The following is a 26,348-nucleotide window of genomic DNA, read 5'->3' on the forward strand; positions in this document are numbered from 1 at the left end:
TCTCCTCCAGTCTCCGGGCTGGGCTCTCGTTCTCTACGTGGAAACCGACCCACCCTCTCTCATGCCGCAACCCACCCACGTCGTGACCAGGCTGCGAACATCCACGGCTTATACGCGCCCTTGCTCTTTATTGCGCGAACCACTTCTGGTCTCGCTGCGATATCCTCCCGGTGCCTCTTCCCTCTTCCCTCTTTGGCTCTTCAGCCGCTCCGCCTATATGGCGCTGAACCACGTGTCGGCCTCATAATTCCGGCGAGATATAAGCTCGCCGGGAGAGAAGTTTAAAGCTCTCGTCTTTTCGGCGTGAAAAGTATTGTTCCGATCTTTTTGTTTTTTTTTCTTTTTTTTATTGCGGCGCATAAAACGCGAGATTGAAAATGTTTTTTGTTCAACATTTAGCCAAGAAATGAGAATAATCTTTTTTGTTTCCCCCTCTCCCCCGCCCCCAAAATGTTGCACTTGAATTGATCAATTTCGACACGTTTTGCGATAGAACGAATAATATAAAAAATTCAAAGCAAGCCAATATTGCGCGTGTAACGTAAATTGTACTTTTTTACAAATATCGAATGTGTATTCGTTAAAAAACGAACGCGCGCGCGCGCGTACACACACACACACACACATACAGACACACATACAGCTGTCCGCTTGTGGATATTCCCACATGAAATTAGTACGCCGCGCGGCCATCTATCTATCTCGCTGTGTTTCCGCAAATATCGACGATATACCCGCCCTTCCCCTCGCATTTCCCTCCCAGGGTTAATACGAAGAATGGAAGCGGTAATGCGTGCACAAGCTCGCACATCGATGGCGCACACGTCAGTCTTTATACTGTAATGTCGGCCGTCGATAGGACACGAGAATGAAAAATGACCAAAAGTTTCCCTCCACGCCGAACGACGCCGCGACGCTCGGGACGGGCGGGGAAAGGGCGGGTGCGGTATACACAGAGGGTGGTGCGCGAAAGAGAGGCGGATTGTGAGTGCTATTGATTGCCCATCGCCATTGTTGCCGGTCGCGAGGATCAGAAAGGGTAGGAAATAATGCGATATTACCGAGCAGAAAGCGCGGTGATAAATTGATACCTAAACCGCGGGCTTTTATGACACCAGTCGTCCTGTGAAATTTGCGTTAAGCCGTCGCCGTCGAAGAGAAAATCCGGCTCCCAGCTGCGCCACGAGGGCACTAAGTCAACACACACACACATCCAATTTTTTGCCATTACTCCGGTCGGCCGAGTAATATTCGAGCGTAAATATTTAGGGTTTCGGGACAACATTAATTTCAGTTGGCAAACGACGCGCGGAATTGGTGATTATGCGCCAAAGCAATCAGTGTGAAATATCTATTAGGTGCGGAGTGTACGTTTTGTATGAAAATAAAACACAGGGAGTATTATCGCTAATTTTTTTTTGTTTAGAGAAGAAAAAATCGAGATAACGCGCGCACGAAGAAAAAAATTGAGGATCGCGCGAACCACAAACGTCCGTTTGTGGATGAAAGGAGAAAGATACGTACGGACGCGTGAAAATCAATCTGCGCTACTTCATTCGGCGAGAATGTTGGAAGGTCCTAATGGATCCGACAAACTGTCGCACTGTCCTCGAGCTGGTTTCATTCTATTAGACGAATCCATTCGTCTTGGAATCCTCGAGAAAGAACGCGCGGCACTTTTGCGCTTTTCCTCCGTAGGTAGGGGGCTTCGAGAAGAAACAAACGACACGTTCGCTGTCACAATTTGATGCGGCGCGTGTCCCCTATTTTTCCCCCACGACGTTCCAGTGATTTCGCTGACATTTCGACGACGATCTACATTCGCGCGCGCACGGCACCGACCATTCGTCACGTTTTTCGCGCGAGACCGATTTCAACGCGAACATTTTTATTTCTATTTCAATTTCGTCCGATATACTTCGTCGGGGGCGCGAGAGAGAGCTTATTATTTTACACTTGCGCGCGTATTTGTGCAAAGCAATTGAAAAGTACAGTTACAAATAAAATAAAAAAATACAAATTTATTTTTGTTTGTTTTTTTGTTTTTTTGTAAAAGTCAACGGGCGCGCGATATTGTGTTATATTTATCATTTAATGGAATTCGCCGTGCGCAACACAAGTCGGTGTCTTTGAGTGCATTCGAAACTCTCTGTCCCGCCTCAGTTCTCCGACGGGGTAGCCACCTATTAATTTTACCTCCCCCGAAACAAAAGTAACGTGAAACTAATTCAAACGCGAAACTCTTTATTCGCAACAGCGCCGGAACTTTTCGAGCGTCCTTTAGAATCGCAATTAAATTGGCTTGCGATCCGTCCAATCGCGAAACGCTGGGAAACACGCTGGGAAATTCGCGAATAATTATTGCGTGCAAATATAAAAAAGAGCGCAAACAAATGCTCGCTAGTCTCCGAAAATCTCCCAACTAATTACAATTTAATTACGTAAAACTTTCTTTTTATCTCCTAAAAATAATAAACAATTGTATTTATATCGCGTAACACTGCCTCGTCCGTGTGTGTGTGTGTGTGTATGTGTGTACACACTGTTGTGCTCGTTTAAATAATTCATGGAACTCGCAATGGCAAATGAGGTCTTTCTACACGTGAATTCCATCTAAAGACGGCGATGTGTTTGACAATGCAACGATGAAGACTCTGTCTCGGTTCGCGAATGAGCTCTTGATTGTGTGTGTGCGTGTGGTGGGGTAATATATATATTGTGTGTATATATATATATATATATATATATATATATATATATATATATATATATACGCAAGAACCAATTTTCCTCCGTGAATTCCAAACAGGCGCGTCGTGTACACGACGTCGTTTCAATCACAAGGAAATCGCGGAGCGAAGAGGGCGATGCGAGAGGCTCCAATTACAAGGAGATTGCGAGAAGCGAGAAGGGAAGAGGAACGCGACGCGTGCTCGAGCACGCGCGACTCGCCGAGGATATAATCCACGGACGAGACGCATTCTTCACGTTTCGAAAGTGTTGGCAGACACTCTCGGGGGCTGCTTGCGAGGGCGCGATTGCTGGAAAAAAGGCGGAAGACCCTCGAGTACGCTCGACTACTACGACAGGGATAACTCCGAGTTCTTAGCGGCGTTGCGCCGCGCTCTTAAAGAGCCCGGCGCTTGCTCACGGATGAACGATCTAATCGTCAACGTGTGTTAAACAACGCACACATATATTTAGCCGCTCTTCTGTTCTTTCCTTTGTTTTCTTTTTTTTTTCTTTTCAGAAAAAAAGAGCTTTTTACACCAAAACTTTGTGCGCTCTTTAGTTTGGAGAAAAAGAACTTAGGAGGTGATGGTTTGTTTCCAAGAGAAACGCGCGGTTAAAAGAGCGAACGGCGGAAAAAAGTTGCGGAACGGAATATTCTCTCTCTCTCTCTCTCTCTCTCTCTCTCTCTTTCTCTCTCTCGTTGCTTGCTTTTAACGCTCGCCGCGAACGTCGCGCGGAAAGTTTCATCGGCACCTGATGCCGCACACCGACAAAATTTCAGACGGTGGTTAAGGTTACGCCGTTGAATAATGTAGAACGCCAGCATCCGAGGGATACGCTTGGAATCGTTCAACGGGGCTGAGAGGGGGGGGAGGGAGAAGAGGACTAACGAAAGGACGTGTTAAATGTCGGTGTCGGATAGTAACCAAAAACTCTCTCTCTCCGTTCCCTTATCGCGCCGACGTCGACATTTTACACGCCGAACCCCCTCCGCGTTTATCTCAGACCTGTTCACTCTACAAAGCCACAGCCGAGATCGAAATCCCCGTTTCCCTTCACTCCCCCCTAACCATTCCCCATTATCGACGATCGTTTCGCGGTTATCGCACGTTCTTGCATTTACCGCGCGCGAGATCTCCGCAAATACCGTGTAATTGAGATACAAACTACATCGTGAATGTAGACCTAAAGAGATCGGATTTGAACGCAAAAAAATCTAAGCAACACAAAAAACGTTCGTATGTGTTCGTATGTTTTAGCGCTAATTTTTTTTCCGCTCGAATCAGATGTAGGGCAAATGGGTATAAGTATAGTATAGTCGCGAATTTGTGTCAGAGAGCGCGCGGACTCCGCTGATTTCGCGTTCGCGTCTCTCTCTCTCTTTCTCTCTCTCTCGCGAATGTAAGAAGCAAAAATCTCGGAAAGCGAAAATCAATTGGCAAACAATCTTGAGAAAGCAATCTTTGCGAAAGAGGTAAGTGTACGAAATGCGGTGAGAGGAAAAAGAGCGCGGGAAACCTCGTTCGGTGTGTTCTCTCGAAGGCGCCGTTTCGGTTTACGGCGAGCTTACGTGACGTCGAGATCTCGTCTCTTTTTACCGCGGTGGAATTATTTTCTCTCTTCGCGCGCGGATTTTCCTCTCCGCCGAGGAACCTCCGGCGCGTTTCCTCGCGCCCCCTTATCTTCCGACATGCTCGCGTTTCTCTTCCTTTCCTCCTTCCACCCCCTCGTCTCGCCGTTCGTATCGCTCTGAACGACGAGAGCGCCTCTCGACCCCGGCTGGATTGCACCATTAATTGCATCCTGCGCGCGCGGTGCAACTGTGTCGAGTGCAATAGGCCGTCCTTGGCCCAGATGTACCGATTCTCGGAGACGGTGTAGCGCGCGCGGCGGATATATGTGTGTGTGTGTCGCGCTCGCCGTCCGTCCGCATCACTGAAAAGTACGGATCTGTCGTCTCGGCGCACAATTGCTCTTACCTTAGTTTATAAAAACCCAATTGAGTCGCGCTACGTCACAGTCATCATCTCGCACTGTAGCTTTTTCAATTTTGTGTCTCGACTACAATAGAATTTTATCATCTAGGGAGGTTCAACTTGTTCTCTTAAGTGGTATCAGCGCATTTTGCACCGACAATGAATATTTACCGATTCTCAGATAGTATAAGTCGTAAATCTTCCACTCGGAATATAAATATTCGCTGACTGTCAGTCAGCAAAAATGCGCTGATTCCTGAAGAAGAATTGAAACGTTTTCGCGAAAACGCACCGTTTGCCGAGGAGGCGCCGATTAAGTTTGGAAACACGTGAGATACGCGAGTCTTAACGTGGTAACATTAACCCGCGGTTACGATGTTCGATCAGTCCGGATCAGTCGACTTCGCGAGATTTCCCATTACCGGTAACAATCGCGCCAGCTGTTCCGCAGCAGCTGCCTGCTCCGTGTAGTATATATATCGAGAGTGTGTGTGTTTGTGTGTGTGTGTGTATGCCGGGAAATGTAACGAACAAGCCGCGATCCTAACGAAGAGACCGTGTGGCGCACAAACGCAGTTCCGAGATATTTATGATCCGTCTTGTAGCGATTTACCTTATCTCTTACAAGACAAGAACGTCTTGCGCTTCCTCGGGCTTTCTATTTACTTGTGCCGCATGCTCGCTCGCTCTCTCCCTCTCTTCGCTCGCAAAGCTCGCGTTTCCGGAACAATCGCGTCGAAATGCACACCGACGAACGTGCGTGTACACACGAGAAAGGGGGGGGGGAGAAATCGACACGGTACACAGGTGACAGAACGGTGATACACTTGATAGTCACACGATGCGAGCCAATTGGGTGTGCGACGCACGTTCGACGTGTCACGCGAGTTACACACGCACGTGTACGCGCGGAGCTCTCTGTTTATATTCGACGGAATATCCATCGGTTCGCGCATGATCGTACGTATCTCTCTCTCTCTCTCTATCTATCTCTCGAGTTTATCAGTCACCACCGAGCGCACACGCTTGACTGCTCGCTCATCTGCGTCTTCCGTCACGATCCGCGCGCGGCTCCCGGATCTCGGGACGGATTTACGTCCGCGAGACGAGGAGACTCGACCGAACGAATTTCCGATCGAACGGTCGAGTCTTCTCGCGTAGATTGTTGACATTGAATGCGCACTTAGAGGAAAACCAAATAAACAAATATTCGCGCGTCTCAAAACCCCCCGAAGTTAACCGGAGAAAATTCGCAAGCGGCGGATTTCTCTTCGGAATTACGTTTTTTTTTTTTTTTTTTACATGAGAGCGCGCGCGCGCGGATATAAACCAACGCGCAGAATCAACTCGGTAATTGGTAAGTTTGCTTTAAACATGGAACTGTGTGCGCGAAGCAGAACTCATGAATTATGGATTTTGTCCGGGTTAGCCGCGGCGGCTCTCCGCGAAAGACTTTCGTGTGATTTTACATGTCAAGGGTGCCGGTTTGTTATGAGAAACAACGTTTTCCTGTTATGTTTCTGTATTTTAGATGTAAAGTACCCTGGGCGATGTGTGTAAGCTGTACTGATTTCCGAGTTTTGTTTATTCAACATTTCCATCGCTTGTAATGTTGCATTTCCGATTTTGAGAGAGACAGAGAGGTCTCGCGTTTATACGTCGCGTCTCTTGTTTTATTTTTGTTGTACGAATTTTGCACGACGCGCAAATGCGCGCGCACATATCGAATATACCGTCGCCTCCTCCTCATAAACTTTCTCTCGCTTCCTCTTTTCTTTCTCTCTCGCCTCATTTGGTTTCTCCAATCTGCCATTTTGACTGCGGGAACACCCGGACGGCTTAGTCCCCGAAATGAACTTCGACCTCTTGAACGTTCATCCCGGCGGAAAGCACTGCCGGCGACTCTGCCTTTGTCCGCTCGCGCCGGCTTCCGTCTCGGTACGGGCGCCAATTTAAGAAGCTTATAAAGGAAAAAGTTCACCGCGTCATGCAAATCTTCACCGAGAGAGGAGAGAGAAGCGCAGAGAAAATTACACTCGCTTTTAAGCGCGCCGTTGCTTTGATAGAGATCGCTGCTGCCTAAGCAACATTTAATCTTGAATATTAAACCAGAGCTCGTTTAAAGCGAGATCATTGTTATTATTTTGTTCCATTTAAATACGCGTCGAAAAGATGACGTTGAGAAATTTTCTGAAAAAAAAAAGAAGAAAAAGAAAAATCATGACAAGTTCCGCGCTCTTCGGATCTGAATTTTCAGCCGTACGCACAGTCGAATCAATAAACGAAATTCTCTCGAAAGCGTAGGAAAATGCGCGCGAGGTAGTGGGTCGCGCGCAACTCTCCGTAACTACCGCAATCTATCACGAACTTCAAACTGATCATTCGCAAAACTTGGACGTCGAACGAAAATCTAACCCGCGGTCGCCCTCTTTTACCCGCGAGCGCCGTTGCTCGAGACCTCCCGGAACGCGCCCGTCTGTAATTTGTTTGTGTGCGTCCGGACGAGAGTTTTCCGCGTTCTCTGCACCGATTTCGCTTCTCTCTTCCTCTCTCTCTCTCTCTCTCGCTCGCCGCGCATAGAGTTTCACACAATCGCGATGGACGAAACTTTCCCGGGCTGGCACGACGCCATCCGCACAGTGGACAGTGGCATCTGAATGTGTGTTTACGGTTATGTTTACGCCGACGATGATTCTCGGACAATATTCGCCGCGGTCGTTCGCTCCTCGGCCAAATTTGGCTGGAATTTCGTCAACTTTGTTTTCTGAAAAAACTAAAAAAAAAATAGAAAATTGCTCGAAAACGGAGCAACGAAACGCATCGCGTTTTCAACTCAAAGTCCTCATTGATAATTTTGTTGCGACTTTGTTTTGAATCGAATTGTGTATTTTTATTTTCGCGCTGCGAATATTGCCGTATAACTTGAAAACAATTTGTCGCACAATATATTCAACAACAACTCTATTTAATTATCATTACAAAACGTGTGGGGCGCAATAATCGCTCGTGTTTGTGAAACACGCGTGTGCGAAAGTATTTTTGTTATTGACCAGAAATTAGATCATTATTATTTTGCATGTAATAACATACATTAATGTCGCACATATTTACATTTTGAAATAAACGGGTCATATGGCGGATAAAATGTAATAATGATGGCGAAATAATTTTGATGAATAACGGCGTAATTTTCATCGTGCATAATTGTAATTGATTACGTCTTTCTCTCTATCTATCTATCTATCTATCTATCTATCTCTCTCTCTCTCTCTCTCTCTCTCTCTCTCTCTCTCTCTCTCTCTCTCTCCGGTATATTTTTGATTAAACATCAACTGATTGTTGGCAGAAAATAGCGCGGACGATTGCAAGAAACGACGGACGCTTCAAATCCACGCGGCGCTTTCGAAGAAACGACTTTTATTGCCAGCTCGCGCGATTTAAATCTCGCCATTCAACCCCGGCTCTTCTCTCTTATTTCTATTCTCTACATTTCCGATGTCAAAAGATTTGAGAGAAAAATTGAAATGTCCGATCGCTTAGAATACGCTGTCACGTGCGCGGAGTTAAATATTTTAATCATTATTTTTTCTTTTAAAAACAAGAATAAAAGCTAAAAAAAGAAAAAAAAGAAAACTCTTCTGGTCAGATATGATCCGATCGATGACGATTTTATTTTTCATCGCCGAACGGCGAAGGAAATGACGAAGGACCACCGTTGCGACCGGCCGGTCGTAAACGCGCGGGGAATCGAATTAACGTCTCGACGTTTCCGATTGATTTCTGCGACGCGCGACGAACGTCCCCGATCCGCCGGAAATCACTCGCCGCTCCAGTCCGTGAAAGGAAGGAAGGGCAACGTGTGCGGGAATCGAAGGAGCTTTTAACACCGCGAAACCCCATTAAGATAGCGAGAGTCACTTCTGGGTCACGACTCAACGACCTTTTCACCATAAAGGTCGGAACGTGTGCTCATGTGTATCCTCCACCGGCAGCGCGTATATATGTGTTCGGAATCTATCTATATATACATCACGAATATGTACAATATCTATGTACATCACGAAGTCGATGGATCCGCGAGATCGTATACTGTGCGAGAACCGTGACTCGCCAAAGTGATCGGGTATCTCATCTCGTATATTTCCTCGACGGGAAATTTACCGTGCAAAATTTAAATCTTTTTATTATCCGTTTAATCGTTTCACCTAGATTCTGAAAAACGCACAACAATTTATAATATACAATATTATTTAACAAGGTTTTAAATGTCAAATTAATTTCTCGTATATAAGCGCGTTATATACAATTTATTTTACTTTTGCAAACACGCGAGCGAAATATTTATTTTTATTTCTCTGAGCGAAGAAATAAAAAATGATACGTGCGCGTGTGAACTATGCACGAGGTCGCTGGAATAAATTAATTAAAGCTGCAAGCGAGAGAGACAGAGAGAGAGAGGGAGGAAAATCTCCGCGCGCGCACGCCTGATCCAGCAGGAAGCCGAGCGCGCAGAGACGTGTCCCCGCCTTGAACTTTAGCCTCCTTAATTCGCGCACCTGGCGCTGCGCGATTTCGCATATCGCGGCTTTACGGGACGACAAAGTTGCCTTTCCTCGCAGACGACGGATATTACTCGGCTGAAAGCAAGCTTCGTATCTGTCTTCAGCGGGACGACAAGACGAACGTCTCTCGGCTCCGTTCTGAATTCGCAATGCGATAAACGCCGAGAGAAGCGCGGGGCGTGCCGGCATCCATTAATACGACCGCAATGTGTCTCCAAGTTTCTCATTAAAAGCTATGCACAACTTGGTCTCTCTCTCTCTCTCTCTCTCTCTCTCTCTCTCTCTCTCTCTCTCTCTTTCTCTTTTTTCTCTCTCTCTCTCTCTCTCGGAAAAACAATACTTTTCAAAAGCAAGATATAAACCACATTTTATTCCGTCGTTCCGCGGCAAATTTAATAAAACACGTACGTACGTAAATTTAGTTCGTTTAAAAATCTATTTTGCAGAAATTTATTTCACATATATAATCAGTATTTTATTTCCACTGTAGCTCGAAACTGTACTAAAAAACAAGCTTGTTTTTGCTGAAACGTAATAACTCGCTATTACTCGACTGTTTTTTTTTTGTCTCTTGTTCGCGCGAAATCGTCATCCCTCGGTATTTTCGACAAAAAAAACCAACCAACAACAACGTTCACACAACCAGCATGTGTGTGTGTGTGTGTATGTCTTTACTCTTTAGTGCCAGATATGGGTCTCCGAGATCCACCCAAAAGTTTTAAATCAGTGTCTCTATTAGGTATTAATTTAGCGCAACATCTCTGAAGGCTATGAAAAAAAACTTTAGGGCTTTAAACGTGTCGAAAGATGACGTTGAGGAATTTTCAGAAAAAAAAGAAGAAGAAGAAAAACCATGACAAGTTCCGCGCTCTTTGGGTCTGAATCGAAGAAATCGTTGATTTTAAAGACACGTGACTTTAGTCACGTGTTGTTTTTCCTCTTTTCGCTGTCGCGAACGTACAAAATTGTATTAGAATGTTATAAAAATTTTAATTACACTACAATTGATATGAATGTTTAAACAAAAAACCTTTTTCTTCCAAAAAAATTGGTCAAGTTTTTCTTTAATCGCTTGTATCTTCAAAATTACTGGAGATTTTTTCAATCTGTTTTTTTATCAACATAGAATCGTTCAATTAAAAAAAAGAAACTTAAAAAATATTGCTTTTTGCGAAGATATTCAAAGTTAAAGTCGTGTGGATCTCACAGACCCAGTTTGGACAACTCCTAAGTCATTTTTTATTTCTTGCACTGAAGGGTTAATTTTGTTTAGTTAAAAACTCTTTCGGCGCCGCTCATGCGTCATTTGCAAATTATTATTACGCAACAGACGCAGCGACGCGTAAAGCGCGTCGGTGAAGTTCCGCACAATACCGAATGAAGAGAGACGTGGTGTGCGTCGCGTCGCGACGAGCAAGGAACGTTGTCGGAGAGATGAGTCGTGTAAGAAAACGGAGGAGAGGAGAGAGTTGGTCGCGGAACGTGCAAGAGCGCGTACTCACTCTCGTCGGTGGATAAAGGGAGTAATTTTCGCGGGTACACAAGCTGTAATTATTAATGAAACGGATGGGAGGAAGGGGGAGGACGACGGCGTTGTACGTCGCTGTGCTTAGACCGACTTCCTCGTCTTCAGTAATGCGACACGAAGCTTTTCGTCGTCGCCGTCTCTCACAAGACTCGCGTTTATAAGGCTCCCATTTTTCATCTCACGTGTGTCCGTCGGTATAATATACCACCAGGGTTGCTCCATCGCGCTCACTTAAGAGCGGGTCGTCGCGTCGCAGTTTCTTCCTCTTTATTCTCGTCGTCGTCGTCGTCGTCGTCGTCGTCGTCGTCGTCGTTTCTTATTTTAATCCGCGCGCGCCCGCGAAAATACTCGCCTCGCTCACTCTGACTCGGCGGTTTCACCGTAATTGTCTGTTTTTCCGAACTCAGAGAGTGCGATCACACCAACGAGAAAGAACACATTCGCAATCGTGAAGTTTCACGATTTTTCTCTCGAGCTGCAGAATTGCAGTAACGCGGATGAATCATTTCTTAACGTGAGCTTCTAATTGAAAAAAATTTCCAACAAATCAAGCAACTTTCAGTTTAGAATTTATGTGACACACACACATACACACACGCTCGCGCGCGCGCGTATATATTTTTTTATAACGTAACGGCGCTTTTAACTTTTATGACGCGAATTCCGGTTCGCTCTCTCTCTCTCTCTCTCATTCCGTCACGATTCAAATTACGTGGGGGCTAATTTCGTCGGGCGCGCGCGGAATATTCGCATTTGAAAATTAAATTCAGCATTTACGCGACATGTCCGACACGTTTTGACGAATGGAACTAATTCCGTAGAGTACATGAGATCGTAATTACAAGGATCACGTGCAAATCCTTGTCGCTCCTCCCCGGGAGGATACACCGGGAGGGTTCTCTACAACAATCTCTTTCATCTTAGATTACTTCGCGCGCGAGATGAACACAGTCTCTCTCTCTCTCTCTATCTCTCGTCTCTGGCTCATCGTTTATGACGAGCCATTTTCACATCTCGCGAGAGTCAAAGGATTAGTTTTTCGCTGAGTTTCTTTAAAAAATGTTATTTTTTTTTTGTATTACGTTCCAGATTAAAACGTTCACGTTATACGCACCACAGAAAATTTATTTTATTTTATTTTATTTTATTTTTTTTTTTTTTTGGAGAACATTTGCTTCTGCGATCGATAGTTTATTTCGTGTCATTGACTGATTATTTTCGACGCGCGAGTTATACGGTGTATCAAAAATTGCGTTAATGGAAGCAAAGAGGACACAGAGAGGCTAATGAAGACTTGGATAGACGGGCACATGGATGTTGCGACCGACACTCGTCCCTTGCCATGAATATTCATCGAGTTTGAGAGGGCGCGAAAGAAGACAAAAAGTTAGAATAATTTATCGCAACATCGCAAGCCTCTTTCGACTGTGTAACAAAAACAACTATAATACAAAAAAAAAAAAACGATACGGAAATAAATATTCACGTTAATATATAGAAAATGTATAAGCATTCAAATATAAAATTCAAACGGTAATAAATTGCAATGAATAATATAAAACTTTCCGAGAGGTTGTGCGTAAAAAATAAAATAAATAGAATGCGATCAAGGGGAACAAATTAAAAGACATCTCTGTGATATATTTTGTTTTTAAGGGAGACATATATATATTCCGATGTGATTTGCGAGAAATGACAAACTTGTCGCCGCGAGGTGATGTGACTTTATGAAACTTTTTTTTTTTTTGCGCGTAATATTCCCCTTCTCGCGCTCGACGTTTCTATGTTTTATTTTCTCCGCGAGAGAGTTTATCCTTAAATTTAGCGTGTAAACTAAAAGAAGCACGAGTCTCTTGTACCGCGGACGTTAAGCAGATTAATGCGCACCATCTTCGCTGTCTGGAACGGTCGAGAGTCGAGGAATGGCAAAATGAGAGCGGGATGCGAGGTAATAAATACTAAGCAACTAAACGTTGCTACCGAACCGGCGGAAGGGGGGGGGAGTGAGAGGGCGGTGGGAAACTTGAGGCGAAACAAATGAATGCAGTGGCTACGTGAATCCTCTTCCAGGTCACGATGATGGAAAGGGTAAAAAGGAAAAGAGATGAATGTACGTATGAATCATTCTTTCTCTGGACGCGCTCTCTCCCGTGATTTCGCGCAAAAAGTTCTCTCGCGTCTTTCGCGCGGGCTGATAAAAATTTTATTTTGCATATTGTGCTTCGTATCATTTGTTTTTGTTTGTTTTGTTTGTTTGTTTTTTTTTTTTTTTAATTATCGGGAGATACGCGCGTGGACGCGGATTAAATATACAAGACATTAAATTACTTTTTTTTCCGCAAATAAATAAAACGCGAGAGAAAAAATGCTACGAGAAGAAACGTACGTGTGATACGATGCTCGTTGGAGCATTAGTCGAAGGGAGGAAAGGATTATGGAAAAAAAAAAAAAAGAAAACGATCTTGAGAGCGAGAGGGAGAGACTAAAGAGTTGTGGCAACGCCCTTTTCTCAGTGCGCAGCGAAGTAAATTTCAGTTTGCGCCTGCATTATCCTCGACTCTCTGCTTAGCGATAAATATTTCACCGCCGGTGTTTCGCCGCGCGGCACACTCGCAACGGTACATTGGAAAGCCATTATTGCCCTCGGCCTCGTCCTTTCTCTCTCTCTCTCTATCTCTCTCTCCCGCACATATCCGTCTCGCCGCGCTCGCGATTTACGCACTGCCGCATTTCTGTCGATGCGCGCGAACCGCGCCTAATCCCGCGGTGAATAGCATTGCCGCCAAATTTGCTGCCTCTTTCATGATCATTAGTCGTCCGCGAAGTACCTAGTAAATGATTGGAAGTTGTGTTCGCGAATTCGCCGTGACAAAGTTAGAGAGTAAGAGAGAGAGAGAGGAGAGAACAAATCGCAACAAAAGCTTCCGGTTTACAATGTTTTGATAACTTTACGCGAAGTAAAATCGAGAAATGCGATAATTTTGGCGCACACGCGAATTACCGAATCAAATAAGATGTGTGTTTTGTTTTTCTGTCCGTATTTTCCGCGCGAAAAATTGAAATCAGCGAAATCACATGTGCCAGTCGGAATTTTTGTGAATGTAAACCGTGGTTTGGAAGGACGGAAAAAGGAGGGGAGGAAAACTATTCTGTTTATACGTTCGTTTTATAGTTCGTGTTGCGGATGCATCAATCTCGAAATTGCACGATTTCCCGGATAATTTTGGCACCGGGATATCCGGTCTCATCGTTAGACCATAATGCGCGCACAGATGCGCGCGCCAGCTCGGAAAAACCGAGAGATGTGCTGGCGCTTGGAATTCCCAACCCCTCTTTTCCCGCTATACCGCAAATAGAGTACCGCCTTGTTACTCGCGAGAGACCATCGCGACGCTGAATAAGTGATTACACTCCTGGCAACGGTGCCACCGCAAGAGAGAAAGCTGGCGCTTAAACATTTTTTACAACTTCCCCCCCCCCCCGCGCAATGGTTTACCGTTGTTTCTTCGAGCGACTCTTCTTTCTCAGAGACACGCAGATTAATAATTCGCTTACGGTTATTATCGCTTTGTTATCGGTTTTTCTTTCTGCAAGTTTGCGTAAAACAAATAAAAAAAAAAAAAACTCAGAAAAAGAAACAAATATCATTCGTATTTATCGAATCGAGTTACCCTACACGTTGGAGGCGGAAGATACTTTGTTTATTCGTTGGGATTTTGTATCCCGCGTTAGGGGATACAAAATCTCGCGAAGGGATCTCTCGGATCTCTCCTCTCTTCCGGAGAAAAGAATAGCTCGCGCGTGTTTACAAAATAAACACCCTCCACGAAGAAGAAAGGGATGATGCTTAAGAATCCAGTTGCTCGCTCGCGCGCGCGCGATCTGTTAGCAAGCGCGAGGCGCACACAAGCGGCGGGGAAAACGTTCCTTATCATTATTATCGCTTAATTACACGCGCGCGACACTGCCGTCTCTCGCGCGAGTTCGGCCGGGGCTTAAAGGGGTTGAAAATTTATGCGAGCGATTCCGTAGTCGCGGTGGGTGTGTTGCCTCTTCGCTTCGGAGTTGCGCGCGGGCGTGCGCGCGCTCGTCGCCCGCGGAGATGCAATTTTGAAGGCAATTTAACTTGAGCCACAGGAGCAAGCGTAAGCTATGGGCAAATGTTTACCTCGTGAAAATCGTTATAGTCGTTCCAGAAAGCTTCCGGATCGTGCTCTCTCTCTCTCTCTCTCTCTCTTTCTATCTATCTCTCTCTTTCTCACGGGTGCTCTCTCGCGAGAGAGACGGGAAATGTGTCTCTCATATACGTATGGCGGCCGCCTAATCCTCTCCTATTCGTCCCGGCGCTGTCCGCTTTCCCGCTTTTCACTTTGTCGGGCTCCCTCTTTTTGTCCCGAGAAGAAGATTCTTCTCGCGCGCACGTTTCTCTCGTTGCCGCGCGCGCGACGTAGATAGAGAACCGGGATTTTCTCGCGCGATATTTCCGGGACAATATCGACACGGGATGTCCCGTCGCAGCTATTGTCGCGAGAAAACGTTCTATTTTGCTTTGGCAGCTATTGCGTCTACAACTCCTTGACGCTTGTAAACACACTTAGAGAGACAGATTTCGGGATTAAATTTGCGCGGTTAATTAGTCTTGGTCCGATTTGTGTGTGGTTAAATGTGTTTATAATATGTGCGTACATGTACGCGCGCGCGCGCGTGTGCGTTATAATATGACGTCTAGATTGCCGCGTATTGTGCGGTTGCCGCTGCTGTTAAACGGAAATCAAGGTTCTCTCGATTCTCCCGGAGAGGTGTTCACAGAACCAAATATTTATATGTACACGTGGAGCGCGCGAGAGCTCCTTCCTCCCCTCCCCTCCTCTCACATTACTTTCAACGTTAGAAAAGACCGGCACCGGATATTATTCTCCGTTTTCTTGAAAATAAGATCGTGCAATTTTTAAGCCAGTTTGCAAATGGAAAATCCAATTTCGAGTGAATAATAAATTCACGGGGCGAGCGCAATTAACCTTGTTCCACGCGCGAGAGAGCAATTCACTCCCAAGATCCAATGTCGCCGAGGTCTTTTCCCCCGACTGTGTTTCTCTTCCGTTTTTTCTTGATTTTTTCGCCGCAATTTTACGTTTGTTTAATTGGTTCTTTCATTCGCCGTAATATCCACTTCTTATTTGGTTACACTTTGACGTCGTCACACGGACGGAAATATTTCTACCTCCTTTTGTCGGAACACGTATTGGGCTACGTTAAATAATGTAGAAATTCCTGAGTTTCTCGAGTAATAACAGCCGAGCATTTCGACTCTGTAATATCCTTGCTCTTCCCCTCTCTCTTTCTCTCTCTCTCTCTCTCGGCATCTCCGCTCCCCTCGCACATTTTACACGCCTTTACTGTAGTTGGCACTTCCAACGCGTCCTTTGTCGGTGCCCTCGGTGTTCTCTCGCGCGAAATACCCACCTTCACTTTTGCTCGTCAAGGCAAAGTCCCTCTGAAACGGGTTTTACCCCGAGAACCAGAGTCTTGCATCAAAGCGTGCAACAAAATATCGTTTTCCTTAAACACTCCGGTGTATTAAATAGTCAATAACGTCGCGCCATTGCCCGCGCGAGTCCCGCGGGCGCGCGAGAGACATGTGTTTCCGCGCCCGACTTCCGCGTGTGTCGCACGGTGAGAATAAAAACTCTTACGATCTCCAAATAAAGCCCGCGCTTATGCTCAAGAATAAATAATAAAAAAAACAAAAAAAACAACAACTGCGACGCGACTCTTGTACGCGCGTTTCGCCGCAGGTCACGACGTAAACGAGATTTACGGCGGCGCGAGCGCACCGCCTTCTCGTTCGCGCCAAATATTGAACCGTCTAAAACAATAAAAACGAGATTTATGACGTACGATAAATTAAGCATTTCTCCGTGTGCACGCGCTTTACCGCATTGCGAAACTCTTGCGCATGCTCTTCCTTGAGAAATAAATCACGAGGCGGAAACTTTCGCGCGTCTTATTCGCGAAACAAGGTGACAATGTTAAATAAATAATAAATAATAAAAAAAAAAAAAAACAGAACTTTTTCCTCCAGGCGTTTTTCCGTTATTCGAAATTCTTTTTCAATGGATAACTCGCGAAACATTTATAACAGATCCGTAAACTGAAGCCCCGAGCTGCATTCAGACCGGAATTCCAAACGGTCTCTAAACAGTCTCTGTGTCTCGGTGTCTGACACTTTTTGCGCGCAATTCAATTTTGATGTCACGGAGCGCGATGTGTGCGCGACATACGGCGCATCGGTTTTGTTTTTTTCTTTTGTGAATCATGCACCGTTAAAATTCCATTCGCTCTCTTGGAGGAGAGAATTTTCCCTTGAAGAATTATACATGTGCGCGCGACGATGCCGCGTATATAAACCGCGCCGCGATACAGATGGCGGATTACACGTATTGGCACTTCGTCCAGACCGCGACGGGCGGTAGATCTTTTACCCGGAAGCTTGACTTTCTTTCTCCTTTCTCAGGAGAAAGGATCTCCGTATAGTTACATTCTTTCTTTCTCTCTCTCTCTCTCTCTAACAAGCATATCACGCCTTACTTCAATAACCTACAGTGGTTGAGGATCAAATCAAGAAGAGATTATTTCGTTGGGTGCCTGGTTTATAAAATTCTGAAGACGAAAAGGCCAAAATCGATATATATGAATCCTTTGTATTTAGACGAAGTAGAAATCTGCGCGATACTAGAATGATTCTGGACGATTTCGTTCTTTCAATATGTAGAACGGAACTGTTCAGGCGCTCCTTCAGGTGCGCCTGCGTAGATGTTTGGAACGCGATACCTGTGGATATCCGCGAGGAACCCTACTGCGATTTTAAAAGACAATTGCACGCTCACCTCTTCTTGCAAACTGCTTAACTCTCTAATGGCTTTACTTATTCGTTACTGTTATTACTATTATTTTTATTTTCATATTTTCTTGTTATATTATTTTTTTTTCACATACTCACTTAATCACTCTGTTTAATTTCTTAATTTTGTTGCTTTATATTATATTTTTATTTTTGTTATTAATGCGCTTGAGGGGGCTTCCCAGAGCGCGATATAAATAAAGCGTTTATCTATCTATCTATCTATCTATCTCTCTCTTTTCTCTCTCTCGAAAACTTGCAATCAATCTCGCATATGTGAGAGAAACATTTCGAGAATAAAGTTGCCACGGGAAGCAAATACTCGCGCGCGCCGCGCAAAGTAGTTCGAGTCAGCGGATAATCGGGCGACGAAATTTATCGGCGATATATTCTAACGTGTCGCGCGAGAGGTTGAATAAATTTATTTCCCGCGGTTAAATCGGCGGAAGATATTCTTTTTGTGGCATCTTCAACTATACTAGACCCAATAAACTATTTGCCAGACCATTCTTTTTCAATATCAAGATTCTTTGTTCATCAGCATCCCATTCGCGCGCGCTTGCGTTCTACTTTGCACAAGTCTTCCTTGTACTTTCAACCGTGCGCGCGAGCGAACTCTCGGAACCGCGTTAGTTGCTCTTTTATGGTGCACTTTACGGTCTTCGGGAGAAGAAATTCAGTTTTAGAAGAATTCTCACGCCGGTGACTGCTATCTGCTTCTTTTCGCTTCCTTCTTCGCTTCCATCGATAAAGCCGAGATACAGTTCGCGCCCGATATGTCGCGGAGAAGTTGGCTTCATTACGAGGCTCGCTCCCGTACGAAAAGTTTTTCTGGAAAAATTCGATAATTGCACGTGGAAGGTGCGGGGCGAGCGTGATTAAAATAAAACATGAAAAACCGCGCGAAAACGTGATTGAAAAATTGCGAAAAACAAATTGAAGACACATTCGTGGGTTATTTGCTAAAACGCGATCTCGACAGCATCATCGACAGAATCATCATTCGGCGAAATTACTTAATTTTCCGATGATATTATATGAGCAATCTCGCAAAAGGATTTAATTAAAATTGGAGTTGACGATGGTCCGCCGAAGCTTATTACAGAATCTGACGAGAAACGCCCTTGCACATTTCTCTCTCGCAAGATCGATCAGCGCAGGCGGGAATTACTTTCTCTTTAATCACCGTTCTGTGAACCGGGTATGAAAAAATAAAAATGCCCGCGGTCGTCTCTCCAAGGGAGAAAATTTCCGCCTCGTGTACACCTTGGTTACTTTTCTTTTTCTTGTTTTTTTTTTCTTTTTTTTTTTTTTTTTTTTTTTTTTTTTTTTTTTTTTTTTTTTTTATCCTTTCTTTTTATCTTTTTCTCCGAAAGCGAATCTGCAGTTCGGGAGCAGTTGAGGAAGGCGCACGGGGCGCGCGCGCGCGCGCGCTTCGGAGAGTAAGTTGTCCTTGTAAAGAGCGGTCGTAAAGTGCTGAACGTCGCTTAAAGGGTCGTCGCCGGGCCGCTATTACCTCGAGAAGAGCACTTTGCGCTATTACCAATACACGAAACATGACGACGCCGACGTGAAATGATAGAGTCGAAGGGCGAAGATAGTAGCTAACCTTAACTCGGATCTCTCCGATCCCTTCCTTCCTTCCTAGACTCGTCTCTGACGAAGGGCGTCTCTTATTTTACTCGCGATATTATATACTTGCTTCGTGCAAAGTGCAGCCGTGCCTTTAGACGGAGAGAGAGAGAGACGGAAAAGCGAGAGCACTACATAATATTGCTTCATCGGTTAGCCAGTACGATCTTAAAAGCATCTTTAATGCGGGCGTTTCTTCGACGGACCTTGCACCTTCCTTGTTAGCGCTCTTGCTTCAAAATACAAAATCGACATTACGGAAGATCGATATCTTTTGTACATATGGACGAGGGTTCGTTTGACGTATGAGAGTTGCGCATCTCCAACGCGTCGGCAAATTTCCGACGAATGGGATAGGCGCGGTTTTACAGAGGCGGATCAATCTCACTTAAGAAACAATACCCATGTGCATTTCATTTCGAGATAGTGAGAAAAAGAGGCGCATCTGCCTGGGGTAGATCATTCAAAAATTACCGGCTGTCACGTGTGAACGCACGTTCGTCCGAATGTTAGGCGCGAAGAGTTTCTCGCGATGTTGCGTTCTTATATAGAACGCGGATGACAGGCGATCAATCCTGAAGCGCGCCGCCCGCAAAGACTTCTATTACGTCGGCGAAATTGATTTGATGATCGTGTCTCGTAATCCCTTTTCCGTGCAAGCGAGAAAGAGAGAGAGAGAGAGAGAGAGAGAGAGAGAGAGAGAGAGAGAGAGAGAGAGAGACTTCCGCATTAATGCGGAAACGGTCGGGAGTGCGGGTACGTAATGTTGTTGCGCGCACATTTCTCCCCCGGTGCATACAAATAGCTTTGTCCCGGCGACTATTTTTCTCATCCCCGACGACGATCGGGACAAAAATACGTGCGGGACGAAATTTCCCTTTACGACCATCCCTAACACCATCTAATTCCCTCCTCGTAAAAGATGTGGAAAAGACCGCAAGCCTTATTCTCGCTCGGAATGCCATCCGGTAGAGAAAGAGTTCGGGAAGAGCTTCCCCGAAGACGTTACGAATAAAAGGAACGATCTGGCTGAGGCGAAATTGAGGTGAGATTTCAGCGCGGGGATTTCGCGGCCAGGAGGAAACAAATCGATGTACGCCGTCGTCCCGTTATCCGAGGCTCTTCCCGACCACGACGTAAATTCTGTAAATCGCTCGTCGCGGCAACGCGATCGTCACCGGTCGTTTGAGGGGGGGGGGAGGAGAAAAGAGTAGGCTGTCTAGTAGCGATTGATAGATAGCCCACGGTGTCACAGTTTTTTGTTTTGTTTTGTTTTCTATACGTTTTGTGACCTACTTCAAAAAAAAAAAAAAAAAAGACTAAAATGTTTCTTTATTTTTTGCAGAGCTTACCGCAGACACCAGCCGGCGGTGCTGGTGGCAAAGCGGGCGCGAGCGGCACCGGCTCGAGCGCTGGGATGGTCAACGGTGCCAGCGCGGATCACGAGAACATCCGGGACGGCGCTGGGATAGACACAGAGCTCGTGAGTACACACAATACACACATTTTGTCCCCCGTATCTGTGCGTTTTACGTGAATAAATCAAAATGCGTTTTAAAAATGAATATTCGATTTCGAGTCGACGCGCCGGTGAACACTTCCCCGCGGCTGTTGATAGAGAAATTCTTCGGAGTGAAAGTCGGGGGCCCGTGTTTAAAACTTCCTCCCGGAACCGCAAAGTTTGCGCCGCGACAGTATCCGCCGAACTTAATTCTACGAATGTTTTTAATTATTTGCTGTTAGGATAATGAGTTTCGCCGGATATAACGACTGGCGCAGGCACACACACACACACACACGCACACAGCAACGAGGTAGAAGTAAAACGAAATCGCGCTTCCGTCGCCTTCCTTTGTCGATAACTCCGCCGCTTTCGGAAAAGTTTTCGCGCAAGTGTGCCGGCGTACGACAAAAGTTTTATCATGGCAAAAGAACCGACCGGCAAAGCGGCCATTCGAGCTGCGCTCGCGCTGCTATTGTTTACTTCGTTCTACTTCGGTTCGAGCGGGCCCCTTTATTGCCGGGTACGCGGGGAACCGCGCCCGGTACGACGGAATAAAGAGAAGAGCAGAAAGGAAGGAAGAAGTCGCGCGCGGCGGGGGGGATGTCATGGGGGAAATCACTGTGATTACACTCTCGACCTAAGTTATCCGCGCGCGCGCGGAATACATCTGAAATCTCATTTCGAGTGCAAATACCGCGTGTAGTTTTTGCTGTTAAAAATTATGGGAATATTTTTTCGAAGTCAATGTAAGGCTTGAAGGTTGATAAAAAAAAAAAAAAAAAAAAAAAGAGAGTTCTGCTAGATTTCACGGCGGTGATAAAACCTCGAAGCGAGTCGATATAGATGACGAAAATGAAACCGTGTGCGCGTGTACACAGTAATTTCTCTCGCTCGATCTTCTTTACAAAAAAGAAAAAAAAATGATACGCGCGAGAGAGGATTAAAGCGCGCTGCGCTCGTGCATAATATAATAAGTTAAAAGGGAAGGAGAAAGGAGAAGGGGGAGAAGGGCGAAAACAGCAAGATCTCGGAAGGTATGCAATACGGGGGATCTAGACCGGACAGCGGGAGCGAGCTGGAATTCAGGAATTAAGCGATTACTTCCGAAGTTAACCATTGTTCCCGGCAGTCCATCAATCCGTCTCTCCCGGAACGATCCTCTCCCCTGCCGTTTTTTCGCACGTCGATCCATTCGTACGGAATTAAAACCGTTATCTGCGTACCTCCACCCGCCTAGCCGGAGCTTCCAAGTGCGGATGGGCGGCGAAGGGTGGATGAGTGGCGCTGAGTCCGTGGGGCGAATGTCGGACAAAAGGGGGACGGCGAATAGAGAGATGTGGAACATGGACTGGTCATCCGCAGACCCTACGTTCTAACGATGTGTACGATGGGGATGGGATTCTCTATCGATAAATCATCGCATTATCATTACATCCGTCTTCGTCGCGTGAAAAAACACAATCTCGCGATTTTTTGATTTGTGTGAGCGCGACGGAGAACTCGCGCGTTTTGTAAATAAACAAATATATCTTGAACGCGCAGTTCTCTGTGGAGCGTTTTTGCGCGAAGGATTGTTGCAAAAAACTCTTGTTTTTCTTTTTTTTTTTTTAACGTAATAACACGCGTAAAGTAAAACCGAGGCAACACACACATTCGCGAAACGGATTGCTCTCTTCGCGTCAATGTTATTCATTCGGTTTTGTGGGCATTTTTAATCGAGCTTTCGCGAAAATCCACGCCCGCGATTGTTCGCAACCGAAAAAAACGTCGGCGATAGGCGTCAACATTTTTTTTTTTTTTTTTCCATTGCCTCGTCCTCTCTCTCTCTCTCTCTATCTCTCTCTCTCTCGCCGCTCTTCCTCTTTTCCATCTCGGTTGAATTTTTTGCAATTTTTCCCTCATGTCTATCGATTTACATGCGCCAGCAAAATCGACGATGCTTACGTCGTTTGCCCGCGCTCGTCTAGCAGTTTATAATCGAAAAGCGGCGCGCAAGTTTCAGTGGCAGTACGGCAGGGCCGCCAGATGAAGTCGGGCGGCGTTTTATCGCTACGACTTTCTCTCTCTCTCTCTCTTGTTGTCCCGGTTCCGATACATCGGAAACCCTCCCGTCCCGCCGTCTCTCCGCGTGTGGCCATCTTTACGTATTTGCGTATTCATCTCCGTGCGCTTATATGACAGAAGTGAAATTGGAAACCGGAGGGGAGATAGAGAGAGAGAGAGAGAGAAAGAGAGAGAGAGATAGCGAGGATCTAGAATATTTATATCTCTCGCGTATTCTTTCATGTCGTTGTGTAACATATAGCTCGCAAGAATCGCAATACACATTTTTCTTCATACTCTGTTTCAAATACACAAACAACACAAACGCGAGGTATATTACATGCGCTTGGAATAAAAGTCCGCGTACGTCTGGAAAAGACCGGGGAAGAAAAGTTCAAGCCGACAGTTGATAGACGAATATTTCAAACATTTTTATACGTGTATAATATGTGTCTATCTTTTTTTTTTTTTTTCTGATCGTCGCGAGATATTTTCTCTGATATTTCTTCTACTCAGAGAACATTGTGTGTCTCTCCTTCTCTCTCTCTCTCTCTCTTTCCCTCTCGACCATAATTTCTTCTTGCGTTTTTGTTATAATCAGAAAAATCGTTGCTTTCTCGCCGGTCGAGCGGTCGCTACAATCAAGAAAGCAGAAAATTAGACGCCGACATCTGGAAAGGAAACAATTCTCTTGTTTTGTTACGTCGGCTTGTGAGAATTTCCCGTGAGGGACGTGGGAGAACTAATTCCGTAATTGCGATCTGAATTTTTTCGAGAGGAAGAAAAAGGGCGAAGAACGCGCGCTTTTCTCCGCGAGACAAGCTCTAATTCACCTCATTATTTGCGTTGGGTTTTTTTTTTTTTTTTTTTTGTTTCGTTCTTCCGAAATGTGTCAACTTTAAATGTGTCGCGAGATCACTCGTCGTCATCGTCGTCGTCGTCGTCGTCGCCGCCGAGTCGGCGATGTGAAACTAGGCGATATTTTTACAACAGAGAGAATGCGAAAAATTACCACGCGATTACGAGCGACGCGAAATGAGCGCATAGTTTCTCGAAACACCCAAGTTCATCATCTTTTGCGACATGGCGCGACACGAAAAATATTGTTCTCGATAGCTCTCGCCCATCTAAGGAAGAATTAATGTTCGTTCGGATTAGAGTCGATCTCTTTTCTTCTTTACCTAAAGCGAAAAACTTCTTTGCGTTCCTTTTTCCGGATCGAACGCCGCATCTCGCGGGCGCATTTAAGAGCGACGCAGACGGATACGCGAGCGTAAGGGTTTATCCCTGCGCGTGTCTTGTAAGCAATTCGACGGCAAAGAAACCAATTCCGCTACCATTATACCCGTCAATTTATTTTCTGTCTCCGCGTTCCCGAGTTTAGGAAAGAGTTCTCTCAGAAATGAGAGCCATCGCAAAACCCGAAACGCAACGATTATTCGCAAATAATCCCGACGCGGATTTTTTCTTTCAATCTTTGCCCTCGCTCGGAGAAAAAGATAAGTGCTAATTGTTTAGAAGAAAAAGATCATCGTTGTTTGTTGCGTTTGCACAAGCCCAAGTGGAAGTAACGAGAGATCTTACGAAGATACACACACACACACACACACACACACACACACACACACACACACACACACACACACACACACACACACACACACACACACACACAGAAGTATCATCCGCGCGTAACACGCCGACGCTCGCATATTTGCTTAATTAAAAGGTAGATTAGCGAAACGTCGTCCGGCCGAAGTTGCGACTAACAATACGCGCGCGTATTGTGATTATGCAAATTTCTTTAATTTCTCCCGAGCCATCTGCGACGAGCGTTAATGTCGCGCAATAAAAGGAACCGAATTGCGGGGAGAAATGCTTCTTACACGCTGCTTGCGTCGGAGAAAGAGAGTTCCTAAAAATTCCTCAGCTTAAACGGACTCTCGGTACTCGCGCAAAATCGTAATTAACAATGGAAAGTGCAACGTGCGGAGCGCAGTGGATCGCCGTGATACGTACGGACCAAGCGCATTTCAGGGTAGCCGAAATATTCTATAAAGTTAGCCTCCCCTCCTCTGCCTCCTAATGTTTTGACATTTTTGTACGTGATTACAATTTTACTTCACTTCACTACTGACACGTCACAGTAGATTAATTTGATTTTTTTTGTGGTAACAGTATTTTAAAATTTTTTAATTGTTAGCTTTGAAAAAAATTAACAGATGTTTAAGGTCACAGTGATTGGGTGTTTTGTTCTATTAGCGACATTAATTGAACTACAATCATTTTCTCAGATTTATTGTTTATTTGTTAGAAAATAAAAGCGCTTATGTGTAGAAAGATGGTCATCTTTCTACACATCCATGTAACGAGAGAGAGAGAAAGAGAGAAAGAGAGATGGGGAGGGGGAAAACACCAAACGTTTTATTAAACCAGATACACACAAAAACCGCAGAGGGACGGAGACGCGGTCGAAGGCGCGTTTGTCGAAGATAGAAAAGAGAATGTAGCGAGGGTAAAAAGGGTGGAAGAGAAAGGAAGGCCCGACGCGGTTTAACAAAGGAACGCTCTCGGCAGCGCGCGCGCGCGCGGGGGCTTTGAATTCCCAACCCTTTTCCTCTTCCACCGTCGTTATTCCCTATCTGGCCGGCATTATGCATTTTTCTTCGCTTATATCACGAAAAACGCTGGTGAAATGTTTCATACTCGCATTCACAAGTGGCCGCGCGCGAATCCGCTTTATTAAACTCTTCAAGCGCCCGCAGGTGCGCGCACGAAATTACGAATATGCATGGATATTATTAACGCGGTAACATTTGATGCGAGTGATAAGCACGTGAGCGCAAAGAAAATCGGACGTTTCTAATTAAGGCCAGAAATACAAATGGGAAGGAAGCGGAGCGCTACAATCGTTTACGAGCGAGAGCGAGAGAGAATGTATGTAACGCTGAAAACCGATGACGTATGAATCCACAATAGAATTTTTCCTGAAGAGAAATTTTGTGCAAACGTATATACGCAGTAAGATCCAAAAGTTCAAATAAGTTTAATATCGAACAACATTAAAAAAGTAATTATATATTTTTTTAACTTTTACAAATACATTGAAATAAAAGTATGTACAATTGTATATACAAGGTGTTCTCTACACTATCGCTCTCAACATGTTTATATAACAGGAATATTTTAAAATCGATGTAAAAACATAAGATTATTTTTAAAAAATAATTTTGCACATACATCGCTTTGGTAAACATTGCAGACGCATACGTCATGCTCAAATATATATATATATAAATACATATACAAATATACAATATATATAAATAACTTAAAAATATGTAACTATATTTATAATAGACGCATAATATTAGTTAACTCTATTATAACTCGTATAACAATGAGTTTATTTTGTTATATATTATATAATATGTTATACAATATATAGAAATAGAAGTATGCATATTGT

At 44.9% G+C, this 26,348-nt stretch overlaps 1 protein-coding gene across 1 annotated transcript in view; it reads left to right on the plus strand.

Moving 5' to 3' along the window:
* Positions 1 to 20,742: 20,742 nt before the first annotated feature.
* LOC109856327 (ras-GEF domain-containing family member 1B) overlaps positions 20,743 to 26,348 on the plus strand; it is a 64,599-nt gene continuing 58,993 nt past the window's right edge. Inside the window, exon 1 of the mRNA XM_020431457.1 lies at positions 20,743 to 20,815. Coding sequence (XP_020287046.1) covers positions 20,750 to 20,815 — 66 coding nt within the window. The 5' untranslated portion in view covers positions 20,743 to 20,749. The remainder of the gene's footprint in view (positions 20,816 to 26,348) is intronic.

Source organism: Pseudomyrmex gracilis, unplaced genomic scaffold (assembly GCF_002006095.1).
Source record: "Pseudomyrmex gracilis isolate BER0280 unplaced genomic scaffold, ASM200609v1 scaffold_114, whole genome shotgun sequence".
Classification (NCBI taxonomy): domain Eukaryota; kingdom Metazoa; phylum Arthropoda; class Insecta; order Hymenoptera; family Formicidae; genus Pseudomyrmex; species Pseudomyrmex gracilis.